General features: G+C 34.5%; 1 protein-coding gene across 50 annotated transcripts in view; it reads left to right on the top strand.

Moving 5' to 3' along the window:
• LOC127061356 (calcium-activated potassium channel slowpoke) overlaps positions 1–25,000 on the top strand; it is a 78,623-nt gene that overhangs the window by 25,768 nt on the left and 27,855 nt on the right. For 22 of the 50 annotated variants that reach the window (XM_050988115.1, XM_050988111.1, XM_050988112.1 and 19 more), the window contains exons 6-11: positions 2,663–2,754; positions 10,115–10,225; positions 12,489–12,594; positions 15,277–15,429; positions 15,770–15,925; positions 16,647–16,783. In XM_050988115.1, coding sequence (XP_050844072.1) covers positions 2,663–2,754; positions 10,115–10,225; positions 12,489–12,594; positions 15,277–15,429; positions 15,770–15,925; positions 16,647–16,783 — 755 coding nt within the window. Of the gene's footprint in view, positions 1–2,662; positions 2,755–10,114; positions 10,226–11,231; positions 11,338–12,488; positions 12,595–15,276; positions 15,430–15,769; positions 15,926–16,646; positions 16,784–20,126; positions 20,240–25,000 lie in introns of all 50 variants that reach the window. The other 28 variants (XM_050988119.1, XM_050988105.1, XM_050988100.1 and 25 more) reach the window with 8 other exon arrangements.

Raw genomic sequence — 25,000 nt, 5'->3', positions numbered from 1 at the left:
GGTAGTCTTAGTTTAATAAATCACGTTTGGAGGATTCTCTCTCTCTCTCTCTCTCTCTCTCTATATATATATATATATATATATATATATATATATATATACACATACACACGTATATTATATATATATTAATTTCATCATATATTCGCCATTATTATCATACGTCTTTCATTTATAAATTATACTTTTTGTGAGTTAACACACAAATTTTTAATAAATAAATATATATATGCATATATATATATTTATTCATTATATACAAAATACTTACATTCACACACACGCATAGAGAGAGGGGGATTGGTAAATTCTTCAAACGATACACATTAATATCTACCTATTTCCGCGACAGCGTGTGTGTGCGCGCGTGCATATTGGGAAAAAAAAATATCACGTCCGATCTCTCTCACCGTGTATCTATTCACTTTTCTCATCTAGTTTACGTTTCCGGAACAATTTATAACGCATATTGAATACACGAAAAAGCACAGGACCAATATTAATTTTGTTGTTAATGAAAATATTAACTACGTGAAAAATGTTAATTAAAAATCATTTGATATTTATTCCATCGACTAATAAAAATGAAAAAAAATTAGGAATTTCACCCGAAAGAATATATTTCGGTCGATTCGAAGAACTGGGCCTTACTCGATATCTGTACTTTCGTTAAGAAAAACAAAATTAGATAAATTAATAAATTTTTCATAAAAAGATTCGCTCCTTCGTACACACGCGCACATATAAACGGAATATCACAGCCTCAGTAACGATGATCGTGTTGACACGCTAATATTAAAAAAGGAAAAAAGTTCTCTAAAAAAGAAAGAAACGAGAGAGAAAATGTAGGAGTCACGTGTGCCCGAGTTCAACCCCTTTCAAAGTAAACGGAGAAACCGAGAAACGTTCTTTTTCAACAAGATCGAAAACGCGATAGAAGAGTGGTGTGCATGTTGGAATGGATTATATGCTCTCATGGAGTTCGTGATCGTCTTTCCAGCATCACGAAAAAGAATTTATCGTACTCTTCGAGTTACACTCAAGATTATCATTTTTCGATTTACGTTCTAGATTAATCCGATTAATGATCCGATTAACGTAAAACGCCGAGAGATTTAAAAAAGATTTAAAAATCGGGTGGGATTCAGTCGTACGTTTTTTCGATGTGAGAAATTATATGAATAATCGTTCTCTCTCTCTCTCTCTCTCTCTCTCTCTCTCACCCTCTCTCTCTCTCTCTCTCTCTCTCTCTCTCTCTCTCTCTCTCTCTCTCTCTCTCTCTCTCTATTTTTTTCTAATTCGCTACATTCAAACGTGTAAGGTCCAGTTCGATCTAACCCTGACCCAATTCAAGGATTTGACGAAAGGTCGGTGTGACGAGCCTCACGAATACATTATGTATAAAAAAATTAAAAAAAAAAAAAGTAAGTAAATAAAGCTTACCGTGACCATTCGGTAGAAAACATAAGAAGCAAAAAAATATGGAAGGATAATCGAAAAAACTTAAAAGAAAAGATATCGAAGGGGAAAATTGCTACCACTACTGTTATTATTATCAATACTAAAATATTATTATTATAGTTTTTACGATGATCATACATATATATATTATGATATCTCAAAAAGCAAATATCGTGTGGATATTACATATCTACAATTGCAAGGGTATTTTGAAATAGATTATGCGTGTCGGCACATATACTTGTAGTTTTCGTTAGGCTTTAGGTGTAGGTGTGTAGGACATAGGTGTAGGTATATATAGCCTCTATTTTATATATATATATATATATATACATATATATACCCCGCCCTTTTACTTGGAACGTGTTTATAATTTTCCACGCATTTTACTGATTGTTCGGGCCGTGGCACTGATAGCGGTACAGCACTAATAATCGTGTCTCTATGAGTAGCCGCGCTGCCCTGTAGCTGAGCCAAAACTTTCTTCCGTTTTTTATATGTAAATGTATGACTCTCCTCGCCCTCGACACTTGAGAGAAAACAAAAAAAGAAAAGTCGAAGAGAAGGACAGGACGACGGGAAATACATAAATAAATAAATAAATAAATAAATAAATAAAAGAAAAAAAGGAATAACGATAAATTAAGTAGAGAAACGTACGGAGAAAAAATCAAATGTGTTTATATAGAGAGCGTGCGACGAAACGTTTAAAAGCGCAGGAATAAAAAAGAAAAAAAATATATATATATGTAACAAAAAAAGGAAAAGAAAAAGAAAATAACGTACAGTCGCACGTGATTTTACGCGACTGTGCGGATGCCACTCGGTATATTTCCTCTTTTTTTTCTCTCCTTTTTTTCTCTCTTTTTTTCTCTTCTTATCGTCGCTACTATTCCGCAAGAAAAAGAAAAAAAAAAGTAAATAAACTACCGATGATAAAAAACAAGTTACGCGAGCGGGAGAAAGGGGACGCGAATGGGCGAAGCCGTATAAGAGGAAAAAAATATATAGAAAAAAGAAAAAAAAAAGTATGGAGAAGAAACGACCAAAGCAGGTAAACGAAAAGAAAAATAAAACGAAAAGAGAAAAAAATATAAGAGAATAAAGACAAACACGAACACACAAAAAAAAAATTACAGTCAACCCTGTTACACAAGTGTATTGATGCGAGTGTTGTATTCTGTTCTATCACGCGATGTAGGCCATATTCGCCAGTTGTATCCCCGAGATAATTGACCTGATCGGGACGCGAAACAAGTATGGCGGCACTTTGAAGAACGAGCGAGGTCGCAGGTGAGAGACACTACCAGCCAATTAGCTTTCCCGAGTTGAACCACTCCAAATGTCCATCCTTTTCACGAACCACCATCACCTATTCCAACGTTCCCTCGTACACGAGACAATATGTACAATATTTAAAAACGAAAAGAACGAAAAAGAGAAACAAAACAAAAATGTCTGCTTCTTCGTTTTCCGATGGATTCGCTCCGTCTCTATAACACATATATACATAAATCTATAAATCTACATACATCTAAACACGCACGTACACACGTTTTCGCTCCTTTCTCATTTCTCATATTTTTACTAAATTAAAAAAAAAAAAAAAAAAAAAGATCTTGTTTCATCATCAGACGTTCTTGTTCGTCAAATTAATTCTATGTTCGAATTTACATCAATTTTTTGTCGTAGATTTTTTGTGTAGATTTTTTATATTAAAATATTAACTCTACCGTCGTGTTATTAAGCCATCCATTTACCGAATTAGCCTAACCCTTTCATGACAATTCTCGTTTACTCATCGAGATGCCGGTGCGTCGAGTATATATGGTTTTTTCCTTGATTACTTACCCACCTGTTCGCTCGTTTATTTTATTTTATCACGAAAACGGTGTACGCAATCTATTGCAACAACATGAACAGACACCACATGTTCCACCACAGTGACATTTTCAAAATAACAAAACAAAGAATGTATATTTCTTCGTACGTACATAACAACAAAGAACATATATCTACAAACAGAACAGAAAACAAACAAACATTTTCCTTTCTTTAACCACACAATCGATCCTCTTATCAAATCTCCATGAAAATTTCCAAGAAAATCCCATCGACTCGATCCACTTCTTCTTCTTCTTCTACTTCTTCTTCTTCTTATTTTATCTTTACTTTATCACTGTATGTGCGCTTAGAAACTATAACGTTAGCAAATCACACTGAATCACAAAGTTCCACTTAATGCATCCTATCTGCGAGAGACGAGTATCTCTCTTTTACAGAATCCAAAAAGGGTCCCTCCGCTAATCAACGGACATCATCGTTTGTGAACTCTAATGAACGTTCCTATACTTCCTCTCCATCCGTTTACCAACTTGTATAACTACCAGTCTGATTGCTAGCCCAGATACATATATACATATATATATATATATATGTATATATATATATATATTTATATACATACATACCTAATCACACCTAGTAAACTGATGTTAGCTTGTTTGTGCACACTAACCGCACTTGGAACAAATACAGCTTTCTCCGGATTTGTTCTCTTTTATATACATTTCTCTCTCTCTCTCTCTCTCTCTCTCTCTCTCTCTTTCTTTCTCTTTCTCTCTATTTTATCGTCTTATCTCAAAAAAGAATTATCTTTTTCTTTATGAAAAGATAAAAGCGTAGAAATTCAATTCTTTTTGCAACAAAACGATCGACTTTCTCCGTCTCTTTCTTTCTAGAACGATCATCGTGTTCATTCGAGTAATTGTGACATACATAAAGTCTAAGTAAGAGAAAGGAAAAAGAAAAGAAGAGAATAAATAAAATATCAACGCAATTCGCAGTAAAAATTTGAAAAAGAGAGAGGAAAGAGGGAGAGAGAGAAAAAACAGAGAGTGAGAGAGAGGAAGAAAGAAAGACAGAGAGAGAGAGAGAAAGCGAGAGAAAAAGAGAAAGAGGGAGGGAGAGAAAAAAATAAGAATACGAGAGAAAAAAGGAGACTCGTTTTTTTTTCTAAGAAAAAATCTCGTTTCTTCCTTCTTTTTTCTTTTTTTTTCCTACATTAGAACATTAGAAGCATATGAACGAGACGGTGAGCGTTAGTTGTTTCGTCGTCGCAACCGGAGCTGGAGCTGTATTTCTTCCCGAGTGCAACGAACCAAATGCCGCATGTACATGTCCACCACCCCGACCCGAACTCCCCCCGTTGCATTTCAGAATTAAGATTGAACGCATGCGCGCGTTTACAAACCATACGTGTGCGTTGCGTACGGTGGTGGCCCTTAACGGTACGTTCTCAACAATATTTCATTTTTCCTACTTTTTCTCTATCTATCTTTCTCTCTCCCTTTGTCTCTCTCTCTTTATCTCTCTCTCTCTCTCTCTCTCTCTCTCTCTCTCTCTCTTTCTCTCTTTATCTTTTTCTCTCTTGTATCATTCCTAAAAGAGAAACATGAATTTAACGAAGACGCATTCGAACAGAAATGCCGAAGAGACCGAAACGAAAAAGGAAGGGAAAGAATAATTATCAAGGAAAAAAAAAAAGAAAAAAGAAAAAACATATTAAAAAGAAGTGACGTCGGTAGGAATTCATTTCTTGTTTTTTCTTTTTTTGTTCTCCTTTTCTATTCTTTTTTTTATTTTTTTCTTTAACAATTACAACGACGAAAGCGTGAAATAATGAAAGAATGTCGCGCGGATTTTCCATGGATTTGCATAAGTGTTAACAATGCTCTTTGTTAACAGCCAACACCGTACGCTCGTTCCCGTTTGTATGCGTGCATATATTGTATATATGTATGTGCATACACAAAAGACATAGTATTTTTCTCGTATTTTATATTAATTAATTCGGTGTGAAGACTCTTTGGTGTTCTTAGAAAGCATTTAGTTAACGATCTCCACTAACACTGATTTCTTCCTTTTTTATATTTGTCTCTCTTTATCTCTTTGTCTCTTTCTCTCTCTCTCTTTCTTTCTCTCTATCTCTTTCTCTCTTTTTTCTTTCCTTCACCCTCGATCACAAGAGCCCCTTATCACCACTACCCTCCCCGTCCGACCTACGTTTTTATTAACCACCGTCAATTATAACGTGCGAAGGAAGAGACGAAAGACCCGAAAATTTTGCTATAGACTCGTTAATCTCTGTGTGTGAGAGTGCGTGACTGTGTGCGTGTGTTCATACACCATCATATTATCTCTGTATTCTTGTTGTTGTTATTGTTGTTGTTATTGTTGTTTACATATATTTATATAATACGTACGTGTACTACATATATATATAAATATAGCGTAAGTGACGATTTATCAATCAGGCCGTTTGCTAATTAATCGGTGAATCAAAGCGCGAGCTTATTACATTATATTGTACATATACCTGCGTTAGACAAAAAAGGGAGGAGGGATTTTTGTAAATTCTTATTTTTTTTATTTGTTCTTTCCTTTTCTCCTTTTCCCATTTTCTTTTTCTTTTTCATTTTATTTATTTATTTATTCTTTTTTTTTTTCTTTTACAACGTACACGTTTTCCGTCTCATGGGAAATTCGAAAATATGTGGCTGTGATTTTTCGTAAAAGAAAAAAGAGAAAATCGAGCATTGAAACGCGCTGACAGATATATGTACGTGTGTCTTTTTTTTTTCTTTTTTTTTCACTCTCTCTTTTTTTAATCTTTTTTAATTTTTTTTTCTTTTTTTTTTAAACACCTATTGTGTGTGTTAGAAGTACAGATAAAAGGCGAAAAAAGTCAATAAAAATCGTACATATCCGACGAGTCTCTCTTTCTCTCAATCTCTCTCTTTTTTTTTCGATTGATTAGAAAATAAAAAGAAAAAGGAAGAACGAAACAAAAAATAGAGAAAGAGACACTCTCGTCAATGTCAACGTCGTCATTATCGTCATCGTCATCGTCGTCGTCGTCATCGTCGTTTGTATAACGTTTCTCCTTCGTTGATGTTTTATCAATCTGATATCGATATATCAGAGATCGATCGTTCTCTTTAAAGCCGATATTTTTCACATTGAAAAAGGATACTCGTCGAGCATTTTTTTTTTTCTTGTTTTTTCAACTTTCGAAACGACGAGCCTCGTAAGGGGAAGAAAAAATAAATAAAAAAGTAAAAAATATTATATATAAAATTGAAAAGTAAAACGTGAATACGATTATTTACACTGTCAGTAATTTTCGATGGGAGAAGAAATTATTTTTGCGCATCGGAGACATACTTTTTTTTATCCCGACCAGCACCGCTATCACTACCACCACCAAACCACTACCATCACCACTATTACCACCACTACAAATCACGATCACCGTTACCAGTTACACTTCCAGCATTAGCACAAGCCGTCGGTATCGTTCTCGCGAATATTATTATTCATTATTATCGGAATGCGGGGCGAGAAGAAGGAAAAATAAATCGAATCTCAAAAAGCGTGACTCTAAAGCACGTGAGAGAGAGTAGTAGCTCTAGTTTCTCTCTCTCTCTCTCTCTTTCTCTCGCACGCTATTAGTATGTACATATATACACACAAACACATACACCTACATACATAACACATACTTTTAAACATATATTAGACTTTTTATTTTAGTTCTATCTCTCTCTCACTCTCTCTCTCTCTCTCTCACTCTCTCTCTCTCTCTCTCTCTCTTTCTCTCTGTCTCTGTCTCTTTCTCTTTTTCTCGACTCTCGAAACAACGTAGATGAATTTCTTATCAAGAGTGGCTAATGAATAACGGAGGAAAAAGAGAATGGGAGAGAGTGGGTGAGAGGAGGAGAGAGAGAGAGAGAGAGAAATATAACTTTACTCTCACAAATATACATATACGGTATATATGTATATGTATTTAGATGTGTAAAGTCTCTAAGAAAAAGCATTGACGTCTAACACACGTACAAATACACACAGCGAAACGTCGGCCTCCTATTGTAGAATAGATTTAATAATGGCAGTAGGGCTTACATCGATCGACGCCGGCTCACAATGAATTCAGTAGCATTGATTTATATGTACTTACGCATATATTATATTTATCTGTATAAGTATACATACATATTTATATGTGTGCGTACGTGTGTCACGTTATTTTCTCATTAACGCTCTTTTATCGATATCTGTTCGATTCTCGAATAAAGCGAGTACTGAATTCATGATGAGTCGTTTCGTTTTACTTAGATAATTCTGATTATTATGAACGATAGTAGTTTATTAACAACTAAGCATGGTATATACATTCTCTTACGATCATGGATCTTTCATTTAACTTTTTGTTTTTTCTTTAATTTTGTTTTTTAGATATCGAAATTAATTAATTAACGAAAACTATGTATAAATCTTGTATATAAAACGTAACAACCCCTAATTGCACTATTAGTAATCAGCACTGCCTTCCTGTTCGTTGTGGTCTTCTTTTTTTCCTTTCTTTCTTTCCCTCTCTTTTCTTTTCTTTTTCTCGCAATATCGAATCCACTGAGAGTATAAAAAAGAAAGAAAAGAAAAAAGACAGACGTCAGCATCTTCACTAACACGCACACACGTGGCACGCAAGAGATTAATTATTAAGATTATTATCAATTATCCAAATAGCGGCCGAGTCTTGTGCTTGAGAATTTATATATTATATATATATATATATTGTATACATATTAATATATTAACATACCACCATTACCACAACCATCAGCATCACTACCTCTACTAATCTTATCATTATTATTATTATTCTTATTATTCTTATTATTATTATTCTTATTATTATTATTATTATTATTATTATTATTATTATTATTATTATTATTATTATCGTTACCACCACTTGTTACTTAACTGCAAGAAATAATTTTGTTAATACATATATATATATAAAAAAAAAAGTACGAGCCTGCATTATCTACTATCAGCGAGTCTTTTGTCCGAATTTCTTGTTACTTTTTCTCTCCCACCGTAATGTATATTGTACATATGTACCTAGCACAGCTATCTTACCATATAGGTATGTGTTTAGTTGTCCAATCACGTTAGTCGGCTAAAAAGACATAAGCCGAGTCCCTATCGCAAATTATCGGTAAGTTTAGACCATTGTTTGTAATTTTGTGAGTATGTATGTGTATATGAGTATACGTTATATTGATCTTATCCATATGTGTATACCCATATATACATACATATACATGTATGTGTGCGTACGTAAAGGGAAAAAAGAAAATAAAATAAAAAGAAAAGAAAAAGAAAAAAACACAACGGATGTGTGTTACAACAATCGCCGCTGCTGCAAATATCTCTTCCGTATTGGCAAAGAGAAAGTAAACATTAAAAGAAGAAATGTGCAGAGACACGAGCGTCTCACACGCGACGATTCATTTCAAGTTGGTCAGTGATGATCGCTCGAAAAAAAATGTCTATTTATTTTATTGTATTTATTTATTTTTTTATTTTTTTATTACACTAAGAATCGGAAGAATCTCTAGCGCGAATATTTTTCCTTTCTTTGCTCGATTTCATCATTACCATGGCCGTTCGAAATGAACGAAAAGGAATAAAGAGAAAAAACTGACGTATCGGTGATCTCCGGCAGATATTTTTTTTCTATCTTCATTCTTCTACACATATATAAATATATATTTATATATACATACATATATATCTCTTTTTTTTTTCATTTCTTTTTATCTTCTCAAGGAACGGAACCACGCGCTCCAAAATGGTTCAACTCAACATGGCGGCAGGCTAAAATGGTATACGGTTCTACATAGCCTATGATAACACCTGCGGAGTGTGTAACGTCTTGAAGACGATTTTTGCTCGAAGAAAAATCGAAAGAAAAAAGAAAAATATTAATACTCTCTCAAAAAAAAAAAAAAGAAAAAAAAAGACAAAAAGAAAAGAGAAGAATAGAACAGAAAAAAAAATTTTTTTCTTAGAGGAAAAAATAAATAACAGAACGAACGAAAAGAAAAGAAAAAGAAGTTATCGACTTCGCTTTTTTTTTCTCTTCTCTCTTCCTGTCGTCTCGTGCACAACGTTTGGTTTTATCCACGTACTGAAGTTGCATGAGTCTCTCTCTCTCTCTCTCTCTCTCTCTCTCTATTTGTCTCTCCCTCTCACATTCTTTCTCTCTCTCTCTCTCTCTCTCTCTTGTACTCTTCTTTCTCTCTTTCTCTCTCTCTCTCTCTCTTTCTCTCACTCACTTTCAGCTATTCTCTCTTTCTTTCTATTTTCCCTTCTCTCTCTCTCTCTCTCTCTTTCTCTCTCTCTGTCTCTCTGTCTATCTCTATCTCTTTATCTTGATCTTTCTCGGAGGAAGATACGTTCCGAGTAGACAGTATAAAAAGAAGAAGATGAAGATGTATCGGGAACGGAGAGAGGACGGAAGAAGAGAGCGAAAGAGCTGTCGCGCGAACGTGCTAGTTGATTGATCTCTATTTTTATATGTATGCATATACATACACACGCATATACATATATATATATATAAACATATATATATATATATACATGACGTATGTATGTGTATAATATATGTATGCATATACATGTACATTGTTTAGAACGTGCACACAGTAGTTGCTTGAAAAAACTATCCTTGAATAAAAACGCTTACCCTACCACCTCTGGCGACAGTCCTCTAATATATTTTTTGTGTTAACAGACATATTGTCGTGTGTGGTCATATCACCTACGAATCGGTCTCGCACTTTCTCAAGGACTTCTTACACGAGGATCGCGAGGACGTCGATGTAGAAGTTGTCTTCTTGCATAGGTATGAACATCGATAGCAATAAAAAGGAGAAAGAAAGAAAAGAAATGAAAAGAAATAGAAGAAAGAATAAGGTCTATGCGTGGACCGTATTGAAACGATTCGATCTTCGTGTTTTCTTTCGAATCATACTTTTTTTCTTTAATCCATTTATGTGTTCATATTTATTTCTCCATAACATTACTTTTTTATTTTCATTATTCATTTACTCGTAGCTCTTCTTTAATATCACAGGATATCAATATGAGTCCTTTTTTTTCTTTATCATTCTTTTTTCTTTTTTTTTTTTTTTTTTTTTAAATAAAAGATAGAGTTCAAATATGCGTAAATATGGCGTCACTAAGCGTGTTTTAAGTAAGTCTACTACTGTCATCAGTGTCACAAAGCAGTCGTACACATCTCACCCCGTCAGTATTATCTCCATCATTTAACTACAATCATTTTATTATATACTTCCTTGTTGGTATGCGATCATATTTAATAATCGCTCCATTACGTCATAACCATACGCGATATGGCGACACGGTGGTGAGTATACGTCGCCATATGTCTCAGGATGTTCTCTCTATCTATCTACCTATCTCTCTCTCTCTCTCTCTCTCTCTTTCTCTCTCTCTCTCCCTCCCTTTCTCTCTCTCTCTCTCTCTCTCTCTCTCTTTCTCTCTTTCATCCGTTCGATAGATACGATTTTTCTATGACACGACGAAAGGGCGATCAGACGGAAGGATCACACGACACGTTTATTTTCGCTACGATGAAATCCAAGAAGAGAACGAACGTATAAGGGAGTTGCAGAAAAGAAAAGAAAAGGAACATGGAACATGGGGGAAACGAGGTTCATCCTTCCGAATTTTCCCGCGCGAGTTATCTTCGAATCTAGTTCGAGCGATCGAACAAACGAACGAACGAACGACTTTTTTTCGCACTTGTCCACGCTGAGACTAGTGTGTCGGAAAACGAGTGAAGGAGTCTGATCGCCGTTGTCGTAAGGAGTGATCTGTTTTTTCAGGAAAGAACCAGATCTTGAATTGGAGGGTCTCCTCAAGAGGCATTACACCACCGTGGAGTTTTTTCAGGGCACGATGATGAATGCCGTGGATCTGGAACGCGTCAAGGTATCCTGAACCCTAGAACAACTACTACACGACCAAAAAAAAAAAAACAACAACAAAAAATATACCTCTATCAATCAAACGAAACGTATTATCTCAAAACGAAAGCCCTTCACGCGGCCACTCGCGAGCTTTTTCTTCTTCTTCTTCTTCTTCTTCTTATTCTTCTTCTTATTCTTATTCGTCTTCTTCTATTTCTTCTTCTTTCCTTGCAGCTCTTTAGGTTCTTTTACTCGGCTGGGTTATGAAAACAACGCGTCATGAAAAATATTCACATTTATCGTGGTCCACGCAACATCGATAGAGTATCATCTTCGTTTACCTATCTCTATCTCTTTCTCTCTTTCTCTGTCAATCACTATCATTATCATTATTATCGTTATCGTTACTAATCTTTCATCATTAATATTATTATTACTGTTATTATTATTGTTATTATTATTGTTACTTTGATGATGATTATTATTAATTATTATTCATTTATTTTGTTTTATTATTATTATTATTATTATTATTATTATCGACTATACACAAAACGCGCGCGCGCGTACACACATCATATACGCACGCACGCAATATATTATGTAGAATGCAATCGCCTGCGACTGCATGGTATGCTGTATTGAGCTATGGAGCCGAATCAGCGTGCAGTAGAGACTTACTTAGATTTATTAAACATACACGTCGATACATCGTCAATAATTTTAATTCATTAGGACATTTTCGATCTGATATTAAATCTATCGATTTTTAAAGTTTTTTCTTTTTTTATTTAAATCTCAATCGACGGTGCACGAGCGTGTATGTTACTTTGTACTTACTTTTACATCGCTTTAATTACTACGATTTTATTATTTATTATATTACTTTGAACATACACATATACGTTTCGATATCGTTATATGTGTATGTATATACTACATTTATTTTATATATATGTATATATATATATATAGATATATATATATATAAAAGAGAAAAAAGCACATACACACAAGTCGGAGATACTTCGGCGAGCTACGTGCACATCGTGCCACTCGACGATATATTCTCATACTCAGAGAGAAAAAGGTGCTTCGCTGAAAATCCAAGGTGAACGTTCATTTCTAAAAGAAATATCTATCGTTTTGTCTCGGACTCGTGCCATCATTTAGGAAGCCACCAGATCTCGAGCTGGAGGGACTGTTCAAGCGACACTTCACCACCGTGGAATTCTTTCAGGGGACCATCATGAACCCCATTGACCTACAACGGGTCAAGGTGAGTTCTTCACGGTCACGACAACGACGTCGATGATACTTGCGTGAAAAATTATATTATATTTATATTAAATTAATTATCGTTTTCTCTCTCTCTCTCTCTCTTCCTTCTTTGTTTCTCTCTCTTTCTCTCTTTCCTTGGTCATTTCCTACTTAAATTTCGTGTTCTGCTCGTCGAACGATTTACGACGATTACTATTATCTAAATCTCCTTACACAAGATAGAGACAAGTTTTCTCTATGAGATTTCATAGTTTCTTTCTATATACTTGAAAAATCGGAACGAACGATTATAGTTTTTAGGATGATTGTTGTCTGTGTGTCCAGTCCCAACTTTTCCAAATATGCTGCTGTAAGCGTTGATCGTGTCCACGAAATGTTCTCCATCCTATTCTCTCTCCTTTTCTCTGTTTCTCTCTCTCTCTCCCTCTCTCTCTCTCTTTCTCTCTTTCTCTCTCTCTCTCTCTTTCTATCTATCTTATCACGCCTGATAAGCTGTCATGTGTGCTTTCATGTGTCGTCGTGTGCGTGATAGACAACGCAAACTATCAAAACGGTAAAACTTTTCTATCGTTTTGTATTCTTACATATCGAATCAACCAAATACGAGAAAAATAAAATCGTATTCATAAAAAGAAGGATGGACCTTCGTCGAATATTTGTTTATTTTAAAAGAAAATAGATAACATCCTTGCGAAATTTCCATATATTTATTCCTATAACCTTTACACTCGTATATAATATACGTATATATATATATATATATATATATATATATATATATGCATTTATATATGCATATTTATTCGTTTCCTCCTCTAATTGTAAGTTTTCCTCAAAACTTTCACGAAAGAAAGGATATAAACGTGACTCGTTAAAGAGAGCAACCCTCGTATAAAGGTTATGTGTTTCACCCACCGGATAAACCCATACCTGCTATCATCCCAAGTGGGGTAAGTGTTGGGAGATTATTTGGTAGATGCGAAATGGCCATCGTTCTCTTCTCTTTAATTATTAGAACGTTTGTAACGTTAGTTTATATTTAATATTATTTTTGATGTATTATATTAGTGAGAAATTTTTTCGTAGAGGTTCACGATTACCTCTCTCACTCTTTCTCTCTCTCTCTCTCTCTCTCTCTCTCTCTCTCTTTCTCTCTCACTCCCTTTCTCTCTATTTTATTAGCTAGATATATATATATATATAAATATACAATTTCAAATATAATTATATATATATATATATACACAATACACACATAGATCATTTTTGCGTTGTAACGTTCTTTTGGCTGCGTTCTTATCTTATTGCGTAATTGATGCTTCGTAGTTTTCGTCGAGCTTGAACTTCGAATACTGATAGTTCACGTTAGTTTGGCATGATAAATAATTAATTCATTCATTCATTAGTTGATACGCGCAGTTTCACGTGCAACCTCCCTCTAACCCACTCCTCTCTTTCCAAAGATTTCGTCTTGGCAAATCTCATTCGATCGATCATCTTTCTCCATCTCTCTCCCTCTCTCTCTCTCTCTCTCTCTCTCTCTCTCTCTCTTTCTCTCTTTATCTTTCTCTCTCTCTCTTTTTTTATATACATTTACATATATCCGAGAAACCTCTCTCTCTGCTTTATCTTTCTTTTACATTTTTCTTCTTTAGACGATCTTTTGACTCTCACATACATGCTATATCTCCGTACACTACGTACACTTTTATATCTTATAGCATCTTCTTTTTAGGACACAGTTTCGTTTTATTTTATACATATCTATATATTTACTTAATACGTAAGTATTTAATACATAATACACTTATAGATCGATATAGTCGATCGATTAGTTTTCAATAAATAGACAGACGCAAGTTCGTTCGATTTGAATGATTTGGAATCGTTATTATTAAGAATGAAATGTATTCATTGTCGTCATTTATTTTTTCTACTATTATTAGCAATAGTATCTAGCATATCATCAAGCCCGAGTCTTTTTAGACGGCATTAACGTGATGAAACATCTCTCTCTCTTTCTCTCTCTCTCACTCTCTCTCTCTCTCTCTCTCTCTCTCTCTCTCTCTGTCTCTCTCTATCTATCTATCTCTATCTCTATCTCTATTTCTCTCGGTCTTTCTCGTTTGCGTGACTTTCTACTTAACCTGCTCGACTTGTCTCTTCAAACGAGTGTCGTTACTTTTTGATAAAGAACTCGCAGTTCATAGCGTAGCCTCGAGCGATGATGTTAAGAAACGTAAATTTTTGTTTTCCCTTCTTTTTCCGTTTTATTTATCATTATTATTATATATGTATATATAAACAATTTTTTTTTCTTTTATTTTTTAATTTCTCCATTTTTAAGAATCTCCATTTAAAGAATCTATTATCGGTCCCCTAACGCTGATATAAATGCGTTTCGTACACACATAAATACACACACACACACACATACACACATGTATATCTATTTATTACTTATAAATAATAACAACGAATAATACTTTCCGCATTATTTTTTTTCTTTTTGCATTTTTCGATCGGTTCGTCGAACGAAGGGCAATCATCGCTTTCGGCTTTTCGCCCATTCTAAACTATTTCTCTCCTTTCGTCCAACCACAGCCCTTCGCCTACCCCTCAATCTTCCGAATAATAAAACCTCGCGAATAGTGCAACATTTCGTTCCAATGATTTTCAGGTCCACGAAGCGGACGCGTGTTTGGTTTTGGCGAACAAGTATTGCCAGGACCCGGACGCCGAGGACGCGGCCAATATCATGCGCGTCATCTCCATCAAGAACTATTCGGATGACATTCGTGTCATTATACAACTGATGCAGTATCACAACAAGGTACCACAACCAAGACATTTTTTAATAATCGATAACATTTTCCTTTATTCGTTGAAAATAATTTCAAATATCATTGTTATAAAAATTTGATAATCCACGTAAAAAGTGATTATCACGAATTCGAAGTTCAATGCTATATCGTTTGAAATGTTAAACGATTTTTATTTAATTTCGTTAAATTAATAATAATCTCTTACTTGACAATATTGATAATTGTCGTTGCGTTTTAATTGTTATTTGGTATATTGGAAATTAATAGTAAAAAAAAAAATTATTCAGTTTTGACACAATATGTAATAATTAATTAACAGGATCACAGGAGATGGAAATTATGTTTTAGGCCTATTTACTAAACATTCCATCATGGGATTGGAAGCAGGGTGACGATGTAATTTGCCTGGCCGAATTAAAGCTAGGATTTATCGCGCAATCCTGCCTCGCACCAGGCTTCAGCACAATGATGGCCAATCTCTTCGCCATGCGATCCTTTAAGACGGTCAGTAAAAAAATGTCGACCCTTGGCAAAAAATATAATATTTGCCTATTTCTTCTATTCTATGCATGTGTGCAAGTACGTTACTCGTAAGTTTTTCAGCGTTAGGTCGTACAATTTTTTTTTTCTATTTTCTCTTTCTCTTTTTCTCTCTCTCTCTCTCTCTCTCTCTCTCTTTTCTCTTTCTCTTTCTCTCTCTTTCTCTCTCTCTCTCTCTCTCTCTCTCTCTTTCTCTCTCTGTCTAAATGACGGCGCGAGATTTCAAATTCAGGCAGCTCTCTCGTACGAGAGCTGTCGATTTTTCCCATATATCGATAGAAGTTCGTTGACTTTAGACGTTTGGAACTTATTGAATTAACTCTGTATTTCGATCGGATCGAAAGAAAAAAAAAATATTCAAAACGAGTCGATCAACCCGCAAATTATATTATCGATCGATTGATTTTTTTTGTTTTCTTTTTTCTCATTCTCTCTCTCTCTCTCTCTCTCTCTCTCTCTCTCTCTCTCTCTGTCTCTCTCTCTCTTTCTCTCTCTTTCTAATTTGTTTTTGCTCCTGGCTCGCAAAAAAATTTATAACGAAGCATGGCGTCCTCAACGAAAGAGTACGTACATAAAACGTGTGTGTGTGCGCGTTCACGTCATACCACACGTCTCACTCGTGTCTCGCGTACACCGTGGAAAAATGCGCACAATCCGTACATGCATAGGAGTGTGTGTGATTTAGAAATGGTCGGTTGATTGGTACCAGTCACCCAATATACAGGCTTGGCAGAATGACTACCTACGTGGAACTGGAATGGAGATGTACACCGAGACACTGAGCCCTACCTTCATTGGAATGCCTTTTGCGAGAGCCACTGAGTAAGTCGGTCCATGACCAATCCAACAATCCAAAAATTGATACGTGTATTTCTGATTCAAGAGACGAGACCCTGTTTATTACTATTATTCCTTATATATCTTTTTTTTATTTATTTATACGATATATATATTAATCAATCGTAATTCATATAAAAAGACTTTATCTTCTCGTCTTTAACTCATTTCAAACAAACTCTTTAATCAATCGTGATCGTGATTATTATCTCTGTCTTCCACTCTCTCTCTCTCTCTCTCTGTTATTCTATCTAATGGCTTTTTTGTAATTAACAGTTCATCCTGACAAATCATTCTAATCAAGGACTGGATTTGTTTCTTTTTTTTTTCTTTTTTTTTCTATTCAAAAATTTCAGCAGAAATTAGAAGAAGGGTATTTTCTTTATCTATACGTAGGATCGTGGAAAAAGTGATTTATGCGTTTTAGATATTTAGTCTTTTTTTCGAAAGAATTTTGATATACATGTACACAAATGCATTAAGTATTATTTCATGCTTGAAGGTTTTACCGTGCTTACGGCGAATCGTATCGCTTTATTTCCTAGGATGCAAATTTTAACTAACAACGTCTATTGTCAGCCATAGTTGAAAGAAATGCTAATAGCGTCTCGTTTAATTAAAAAACCTTTTTGGAGTTGTACCTTTTCTTTCTCTCTGTTTTCTTTCTGGACGACGTTTACGCGTAGCTCTTCTTCCTCATTCAAACGTTACTTCTCGTAGATCTTAAAGGGGACAGAATTGAAAAAGGGTTCGGATGTCTCTTGAATCGGATAGAAAGCAAACAATAAAATAAACACAGAAAAAAAAAGATATAAAAGAGATGAAGCTTCGCCTCGCCTATGTCTCTCACTACGCTATATCTATATATCTATATCTCTATACACATACACATATACACACATGAATATGTATATTATAATATGACATAATATGGATATACATGGAAAGTGTTTAACTTACATATATATTGTACAAATTCGTATCTGTGCTACACCTAGTCGATGTAAGCCACCCCTACATCGCTTTAGTAACGTTTTTTTCGTACTTTCACCTTTCTTTTCCATATACTATTACTATATATATATACATACTATATCTCTATTTAAATCTATACGTACACTGAAGTGTATCTATAATATTAAATGTACGTCGAATCTTAAATACAAACTTGACGAATTGACGAGACTCGTTGAGAGAAAATAATTATTTTAACGAACATATTTTCGATAATTAACAATGTCAGTGGTTAAATGAAACATATCAAATATTTTCTAATCGATAAGACATTTTCATTTGCATTGTTCATTCAATACAAAGATTGCCTTGGAAATGAAAAATATCAAATATCTATTTCTCTATTATTAATTATCAAAGATATCTTCGTTAAAATTTCTTTCTACCTTTCTCAAATCTTCGAGAGTATATCGTCAAGCAATCAAGTTCGTAATATATAATTTAACGCCTTATATACACTCGCAATAATGTACACATCTAACGTAAACGCGTGTGATATCGATCTATCGCGATATATAATTATATATATATATATATATATATATATATATATATATATATATATGTACATGAGTAATAATTATATAACAACAACAACGACAATAACAACGATAACAAGAACAAGCAACAACCACGAAGAGAGGTGGTAGTAGTGGATAACGGCGAAGCTGAGTCGATCTCGTTAGCGCTCCCTTATTCCTCCATTTTAAAAATGGGTGTGCTACGGATAGTAAACGATAAACGTGTATACGTTCTCTCTGACATGACTACACAACTACACTAACGACGACGATGACGACGACGACAACAACGACGACGACGACGACGAAAAGGAGGACTTGCAATCGCCTTTAGGGGAGACTTCGAGCGTGAAAGGAAAGTGCGCGCGCGCGCACAAGCGTGAAGAACTCCGAGAAAGCGGCTGTGCTCTCGCTCGATACGAATTTCGAGTAGAGAGAGAGGAAGAGAGATAGAGGGAGAAAGAGAGAGAGAGAGAGAGAGAGAGAGAGGGAGAGATTGAGAGAGACACGAACAGACAGAGACAGACTCAACCGATGGAAGAAGAAGTAAAAGAAGATTACATGATGACGATGAAGAGGAGGAGGGAGATCTTTTTTGTTCCTTTTTTTTCTATGTATTTTTTTTTTGCAACTTCTTTTCCTTCGCTCTCTCTCTCTCTCTCTCTCTTTCCTTCCTTCTCTTTCTCTCTCTTTTTCGATTTTCTTTTTTCTTTTCGAGGTATCGTCGCTTTCGATGCTTACGAGTTCTCCACTTTTAATTGGAACGATCCAACGCGATCGCTCGAACGAAGGAAAACGAAGAACTTTATGGAGACCGTTAAGTCGACCGATTTTTTATCTCTCTCTCTCTCTCTCTCTCTCTCTCTCTCTCTCTCTCTCTCTCTCTCTATTTCTTTCTCTTTTTCTCTCTCACTCTCTTTCTCGCTTTTTTAGTTTTTATGTGCTCAGAGAGTTTCCTTTTTTCACTTTTTATGGATATTTTAGGAAGGTGACGAGACTACGAATATTCACCGTGATTTATGATAATATTTCGAGGAAGATATTCTTCGAATTAAGAACGCCCGTATATGTTCCTTTCTGATCGATATTCACGAAAATATTTTAGAAATTTGTTAAGTGGCAATAAGGAATATTACTTATATTTAAAAATATTACGTACTTTCTCTGTTCTCACTGACGATTTTGTTATTCGTGCGTATCGATTAAAATTGAACAAGCTGCATGTAAATACATACATTACGTTGATTCATAGATAAGTGCTGTTGTGAGTACAAATTTTATTACAAGAAACTGATACTTATTTATGAATCAATTCGCTAGCTATGAAAAATAATAAAATTAGGAATTTTTATTATAAAATATCATATTTATTGGGTTGATTTATAAATATAAATCTCCATTTATAAATAATGAAAGATTATATAATTTTATTATACCTATCATATATATATATATATGAATCAACCCAACATATATATGTATATTTATCTATCTATCTATCTATCTATCTATTTCTTTTTCTCTCCCTCTTTCTCTCTCTCTCTCTCTCTTTCTCTCTCTCTCTCTCTCTCTCTTTCTCTCTTTCGCTGCTGATTTCAAGAAAAGCAAGAGCTATGTTATCGCCTCGCTTTATTTTTCTCTTACTCCCCCTCCCCCTACTCCCCTTTCGGCCCTCCACAATTTTCGTGAAAAATGTACGCGATCGTTCTCGTGGCGAGTGACCCATTCGCGTTCTGTATACGGTGCTTCTTGAAAGGTTTGATGACGTGGAGCCTGGTTGGTTGGTGTTTCAGTCTCCGGATACTCAGGCATGGCAGAATGATTACCTGCAAGGCACGGGCTGCGAGATGTACACGGAAACCCTCTCCCCGTCCTTTACCGGGATGACATTTCCCCAAGCCAGCGAGTAAGTTCTCGCTGCCATCAGCTGCAACACTCGCGAACATCACCGAGACACGTTTACATTCACATTCACATTCACATTTCCACATACATATATATACACACAAACACACACACGCATACATACATATACGCACATACCACACATACATAACATGCGTACATGCACGCACACTCACTGCATACATATACACGATACGACGAAGACGAAGACAGCAAACAGACTCGTATAATAACTGTCTACGTTTAACTCATTAGCGAAAAAAAGTTGATCGTTGTGTTTGGACGGTTAACGAATTAAATTCGCATTAAACTATAACTTTTCTTCTTTTTTTTTTTTTTTTGGTTAGACTTAATGACATTACGGATACGTACACGAACACACACATATACGTATTTATACATGGATACAGTTTCTTTTTCTCTAAACACTCGCCGACATTCGAATGCGATTCTACATCTTTCTTTATATATGTAGATTTTTTGAATTCCTTATATATATTATATATATATATATACATACATATATAAAGAAATATATATATGTATCTATATATTACATTATACTTGTGGTTATTTCCATGTTACGATAAAAGAGCGTGTCACGTTGGACGGACTATTTAAATGAGAACGTTCAAAATTGTCTGCGTCGAGTTATCGTCGAAATCTTTTTTTTTTTCTCTACAATGTTCTCTCTCTCTCTCTCTCTCTCTCTCTCTCTCTCTCTCTCTCTTTCTCTTTCTCTTTCGCGAAAGCTCGTTTTATCGTTCCAGAGTATATTTGAACGAGCACGAAGTTATTTTTCGTTTCCTTGGATCAACAAACGTTCTCATTTAAATTACCGTACCTATGTTGCCTGCGCGGCCCTTCACCTCAGCCCTTTTGATCCACGAGTGAACTCTTACAAACGTTTTTTCTTTTTTATTTCTTTCTTTTCTCTCTTTTTTCTTTCTTTCTCTCTCTCTCTCTCTCTCTCTCTCTCTCTCTCTCTTTCTCTATCTCTCTCTTTCTCTCTCTTTCTCTTTCTCTCTCTCTCTCTCTTTCTCTCTCTCTTTCTCTCTTTTTTCCTTTTTATTTTTACGTAGATGCATTTTGTCTCTCTCTCTCTCTCTTTTTTTTTGTTGTTTTGCGTTTCGTTTTTCCTTTTTTTTCTTTTTGAGTATGCCTTTAGGCCTGTTTTTTCATCTACGTAAGTTCTGGTTATTCTGTTTTTGGAGTTTGAAGTTCTCCTTTTTTTTGGGAGATTTTACCTTCTTTCGAATTTGCACATTTGTCTCTCTTTCTACCAAATTTCGATTCGTAGAATTAGACACGGATAAGAACGTAGATTCCATTTCAATTTCTTATAATTATATATATACGTACATACATACATACAAATAACAAATATCGTAAATGAATTATATTTAATAAATTATATTATTAGTGGAATCTACGAGCTGGTTCGTGAAAAAGCCTAGTATTGTATATCGTATTTTGCTTAGGTGAGAAATTTTTTCACGGCACGAAGTATTTTGAAAATGAGACCGTAGCGATTAGTGAGTTGTGATTTCTTCTTCTTCTTCTTTCTCTCTTTCTCTCTCTCTCTCTCTCTTTTTTTTTGGTATTTTCTCATTTCTTTTTTTCCATTTCTCCATGAAGAAGAAAATATAAATTTTGATTTTCCAAATACAAAAGTACGATCCCCGAACAGACAGGATGACAAAGTTTCCACACGCAAAAACTATTTTGTTCTAAATTTTATATGCATATATCTACATACATACAGATATATTATAGATATCCTTTTTTTTCCTTTTTTGTGGCATACGTCTAGTGGTAAATTTGAATTAGTAATGAATTTGATTTTTATTTTGTATTTTTATTTACTTTATTTTATTACTCTTTTCTTGTTTTTTTCTTTTTTTTTCGAAAATGTACAGTACCTACTATATCATTGTTATAGCGTGTGTCTTTTATATTTCTATGTAGCATTACTCTCTAATATTCTTTTAACGAACGCGAGCATTCCTCTTCTTCTTCTTCTTCTTCTTTTGATACGAGCATGCAAGCTACTGTTTACTATGTATGTAGAGTATCATAAAAGAAACTTTTTCGTTGTGACGTGCATCGTATGGATTATGGAATTTATTATTCGCGCCTATATACCTACTATATAGAATCACGAGAGCTCGACACGTGAATTTTATTTGATAATTCCTCGAAACGTGATAAAGGAAACGACGGGAAGACCTAAAAAAAATAAAAAATAAACAAAAGGGAGACAATAGAAACAAACAAATAAAATAGACAAACAAATAGACAAATATATAAATAAAAAAAAGGAAAGAGTAAAAAGTATTTCCAAAGTCTCTTTTCCTTTCTCACGTATTTCGAACGGACGTACGTAGAACTTAGATCGGCAGATTAGTTGGCGAATGCGATGTGTTGCGCTTAGATCATCGAGAATAATTCGCATCGAGACTCGAAGTACTGCGAGAAACGAGAATTCGCACGAAACGAATAGAACATTTCAATGGAATTAATACATATCGATTATTGTCGTCAAGAAAAAATAAATAAATAAAACAAAAAGATGACACTGATGAATTCTAAAGACATTCATGCTATAAATACACCTACTACGTTCTATGTTCTTCGCTGTTCGATATCAGGATGAAACAGATTTCTATGAACATAGTTTTATATATATAGGAAGGAAACTAAAATTCGACCCTAACAATATTTATTTCGACAATCGGCCGAACAACTATTATGGATCGACATTCGTATGCATTATTATTCTTCCTTTTAAGTAGTATAAGAAAATTCGTTTCCCATTGAAATCTAGCTTCGTTATATACATACGTATGAAAAAAAAAATCGTATGTAAATATATACTTTCAGCTCCACCTCACCATCCGAAAGAAATAGCAACAATCTGACTATTGTCCACCATTCATCCTAAAATCTTGTCCTGTATTATACTCGAACTTGAAATCTTCTGAATCCAATCTTATGATTCATTATGATAAAAACTATTATTCTCTTTATCTCTCTGTCTCCCCCTCTCTCTCTCTCTCTCTCTCTCTATCTATCTATCTATCTATTTATCTATCTCTCTCTTTATATATATATATATGTATATATATATATATGTATATATATTAATTATATACCATGATACATACAACTTTGGAAAATTTGTGTGAATCGTTGAAATCGTCGTAGTATAAAATACGCACAGATATAAATAAATCGAGTAATCTATCAATTCACTTAATGTATAGTAGTAATGTAAGATAGTTTTATTTCTCATTGCTCTTGCTCGTTAATCTAGTATTATGTACTTACTTACTTATTTTTTACACATTGCGACGAGTTCGCCTAGCATACAGTAGCAGCAGTTTCTCTCGAGTTTCTCGAGCGCGATATTAGGAAGTAGTAGCGTAGATTAGAAGCACGCCACCACCACAATCACCACCACCACCACCATCACCACTGCTGCCGTCGCCGTCACTACTACTAGCAGTTTAGTAGTTGTAGTTGTAATAGTAGTAACTATAGTAGCACGAATATCAGCACATCCTTCGTTATACGTCGCATGACGATTCCATTGTCGTAGTTGCTCAACGTTCCTAATTGTTCCTGTAGTCTGCATCCCCCTTTCCTCACCACTCACCCCTTCTTCAATTCGCTCGCATGGCGCTTTGGCAAGAATGTCATTTACGTGGCTTACCACCCCCGTTTTTTGCATGACGAATGCTTCTCTTCACTCTCTCTCTCTCTTTCTCTCTCTTTCTTTCTCTCTCTTTCTTTCTCCTTTCTCTCTCTCTCTCTTCTCTCTCTCTCTCTCTCTCTCTCTCTCTCTCTCTCTCTCTCTCTCTCTCTTTCTCTCTCTTTCTCTTATTATATTTATCCAAGGACGCATTACAGATTATTAATTCGCCTGCAAATACATCTACTTTTTCTATTATATCATGTAACGCATGTTGTGAGAAGAAGATAAAAAAGATATATCTTCATACATTTTTACGAATTATAATGATAAGTCAGTTCTCTGTAATGGGCTCTCCTTCTTTTCTTTTTCTTTTAATTTTGTTCTTTTGTTTGTTTGTTTCTTTCTTTTCTTCTTTCTTTCTTTTATTTACATACGTATATGTGTGTGCATATATATATATATATATATACATATATATAATATATATATATATACATACATTTATTCATTCATATAAACACACATAGCTACATACGTACATAGTTACGTGGTATATGTACACGTTGTTGATCTTTCGCACTTCTTGCCCGCACGACTTACTTTAATTCTTTAACGAGCAGTTATGTTTCCTTTATGATGATGCATTATACGGTATGACGTTATTCTTTCATTCTTTTCTACGGTCTCTGAGTTGTTACCTACGCTCGTTTCAGAATAATGGCGGGTCGTAGCATTTTATGTGAAAAACTAGTATGTATGTATGTACATAGATACATACATACACACTTACGTACGTACATCATATATACATACATACCTAGATATATACATATCTACGCGACAGAGAAAAGGGGTGACTCGACTTTAATCGCAAAGGGATCGAGAGTCTAGACCAGTGGTGCGCAAATTATTTATAATTGATCATCGTCTTTCAGAGATTCTACGCGAGCTTTACATTTTTTTCTTGTGAATATAAAATATAGTAATAAAGACATTCTTCTTTTTTTTTTTCTTTTAATTTTGAAAGAGAACGAAGGAATTTATCGCTTTTAAATGTGATTATTT

The sequence above is a fragment of the Vespula vulgaris genome, chromosome 2 (genome assembly GCF_905475345.1).
Source record: "Vespula vulgaris chromosome 2, iyVesVulg1.1, whole genome shotgun sequence".
Taxonomy (NCBI): Eukaryota; Metazoa; Arthropoda; class Insecta; order Hymenoptera; family Vespidae; genus Vespula; species Vespula vulgaris.
Note: the sequence above shows the minus strand (reverse complement) of the source record. Positions and strands in the feature narration are given on the sequence as shown.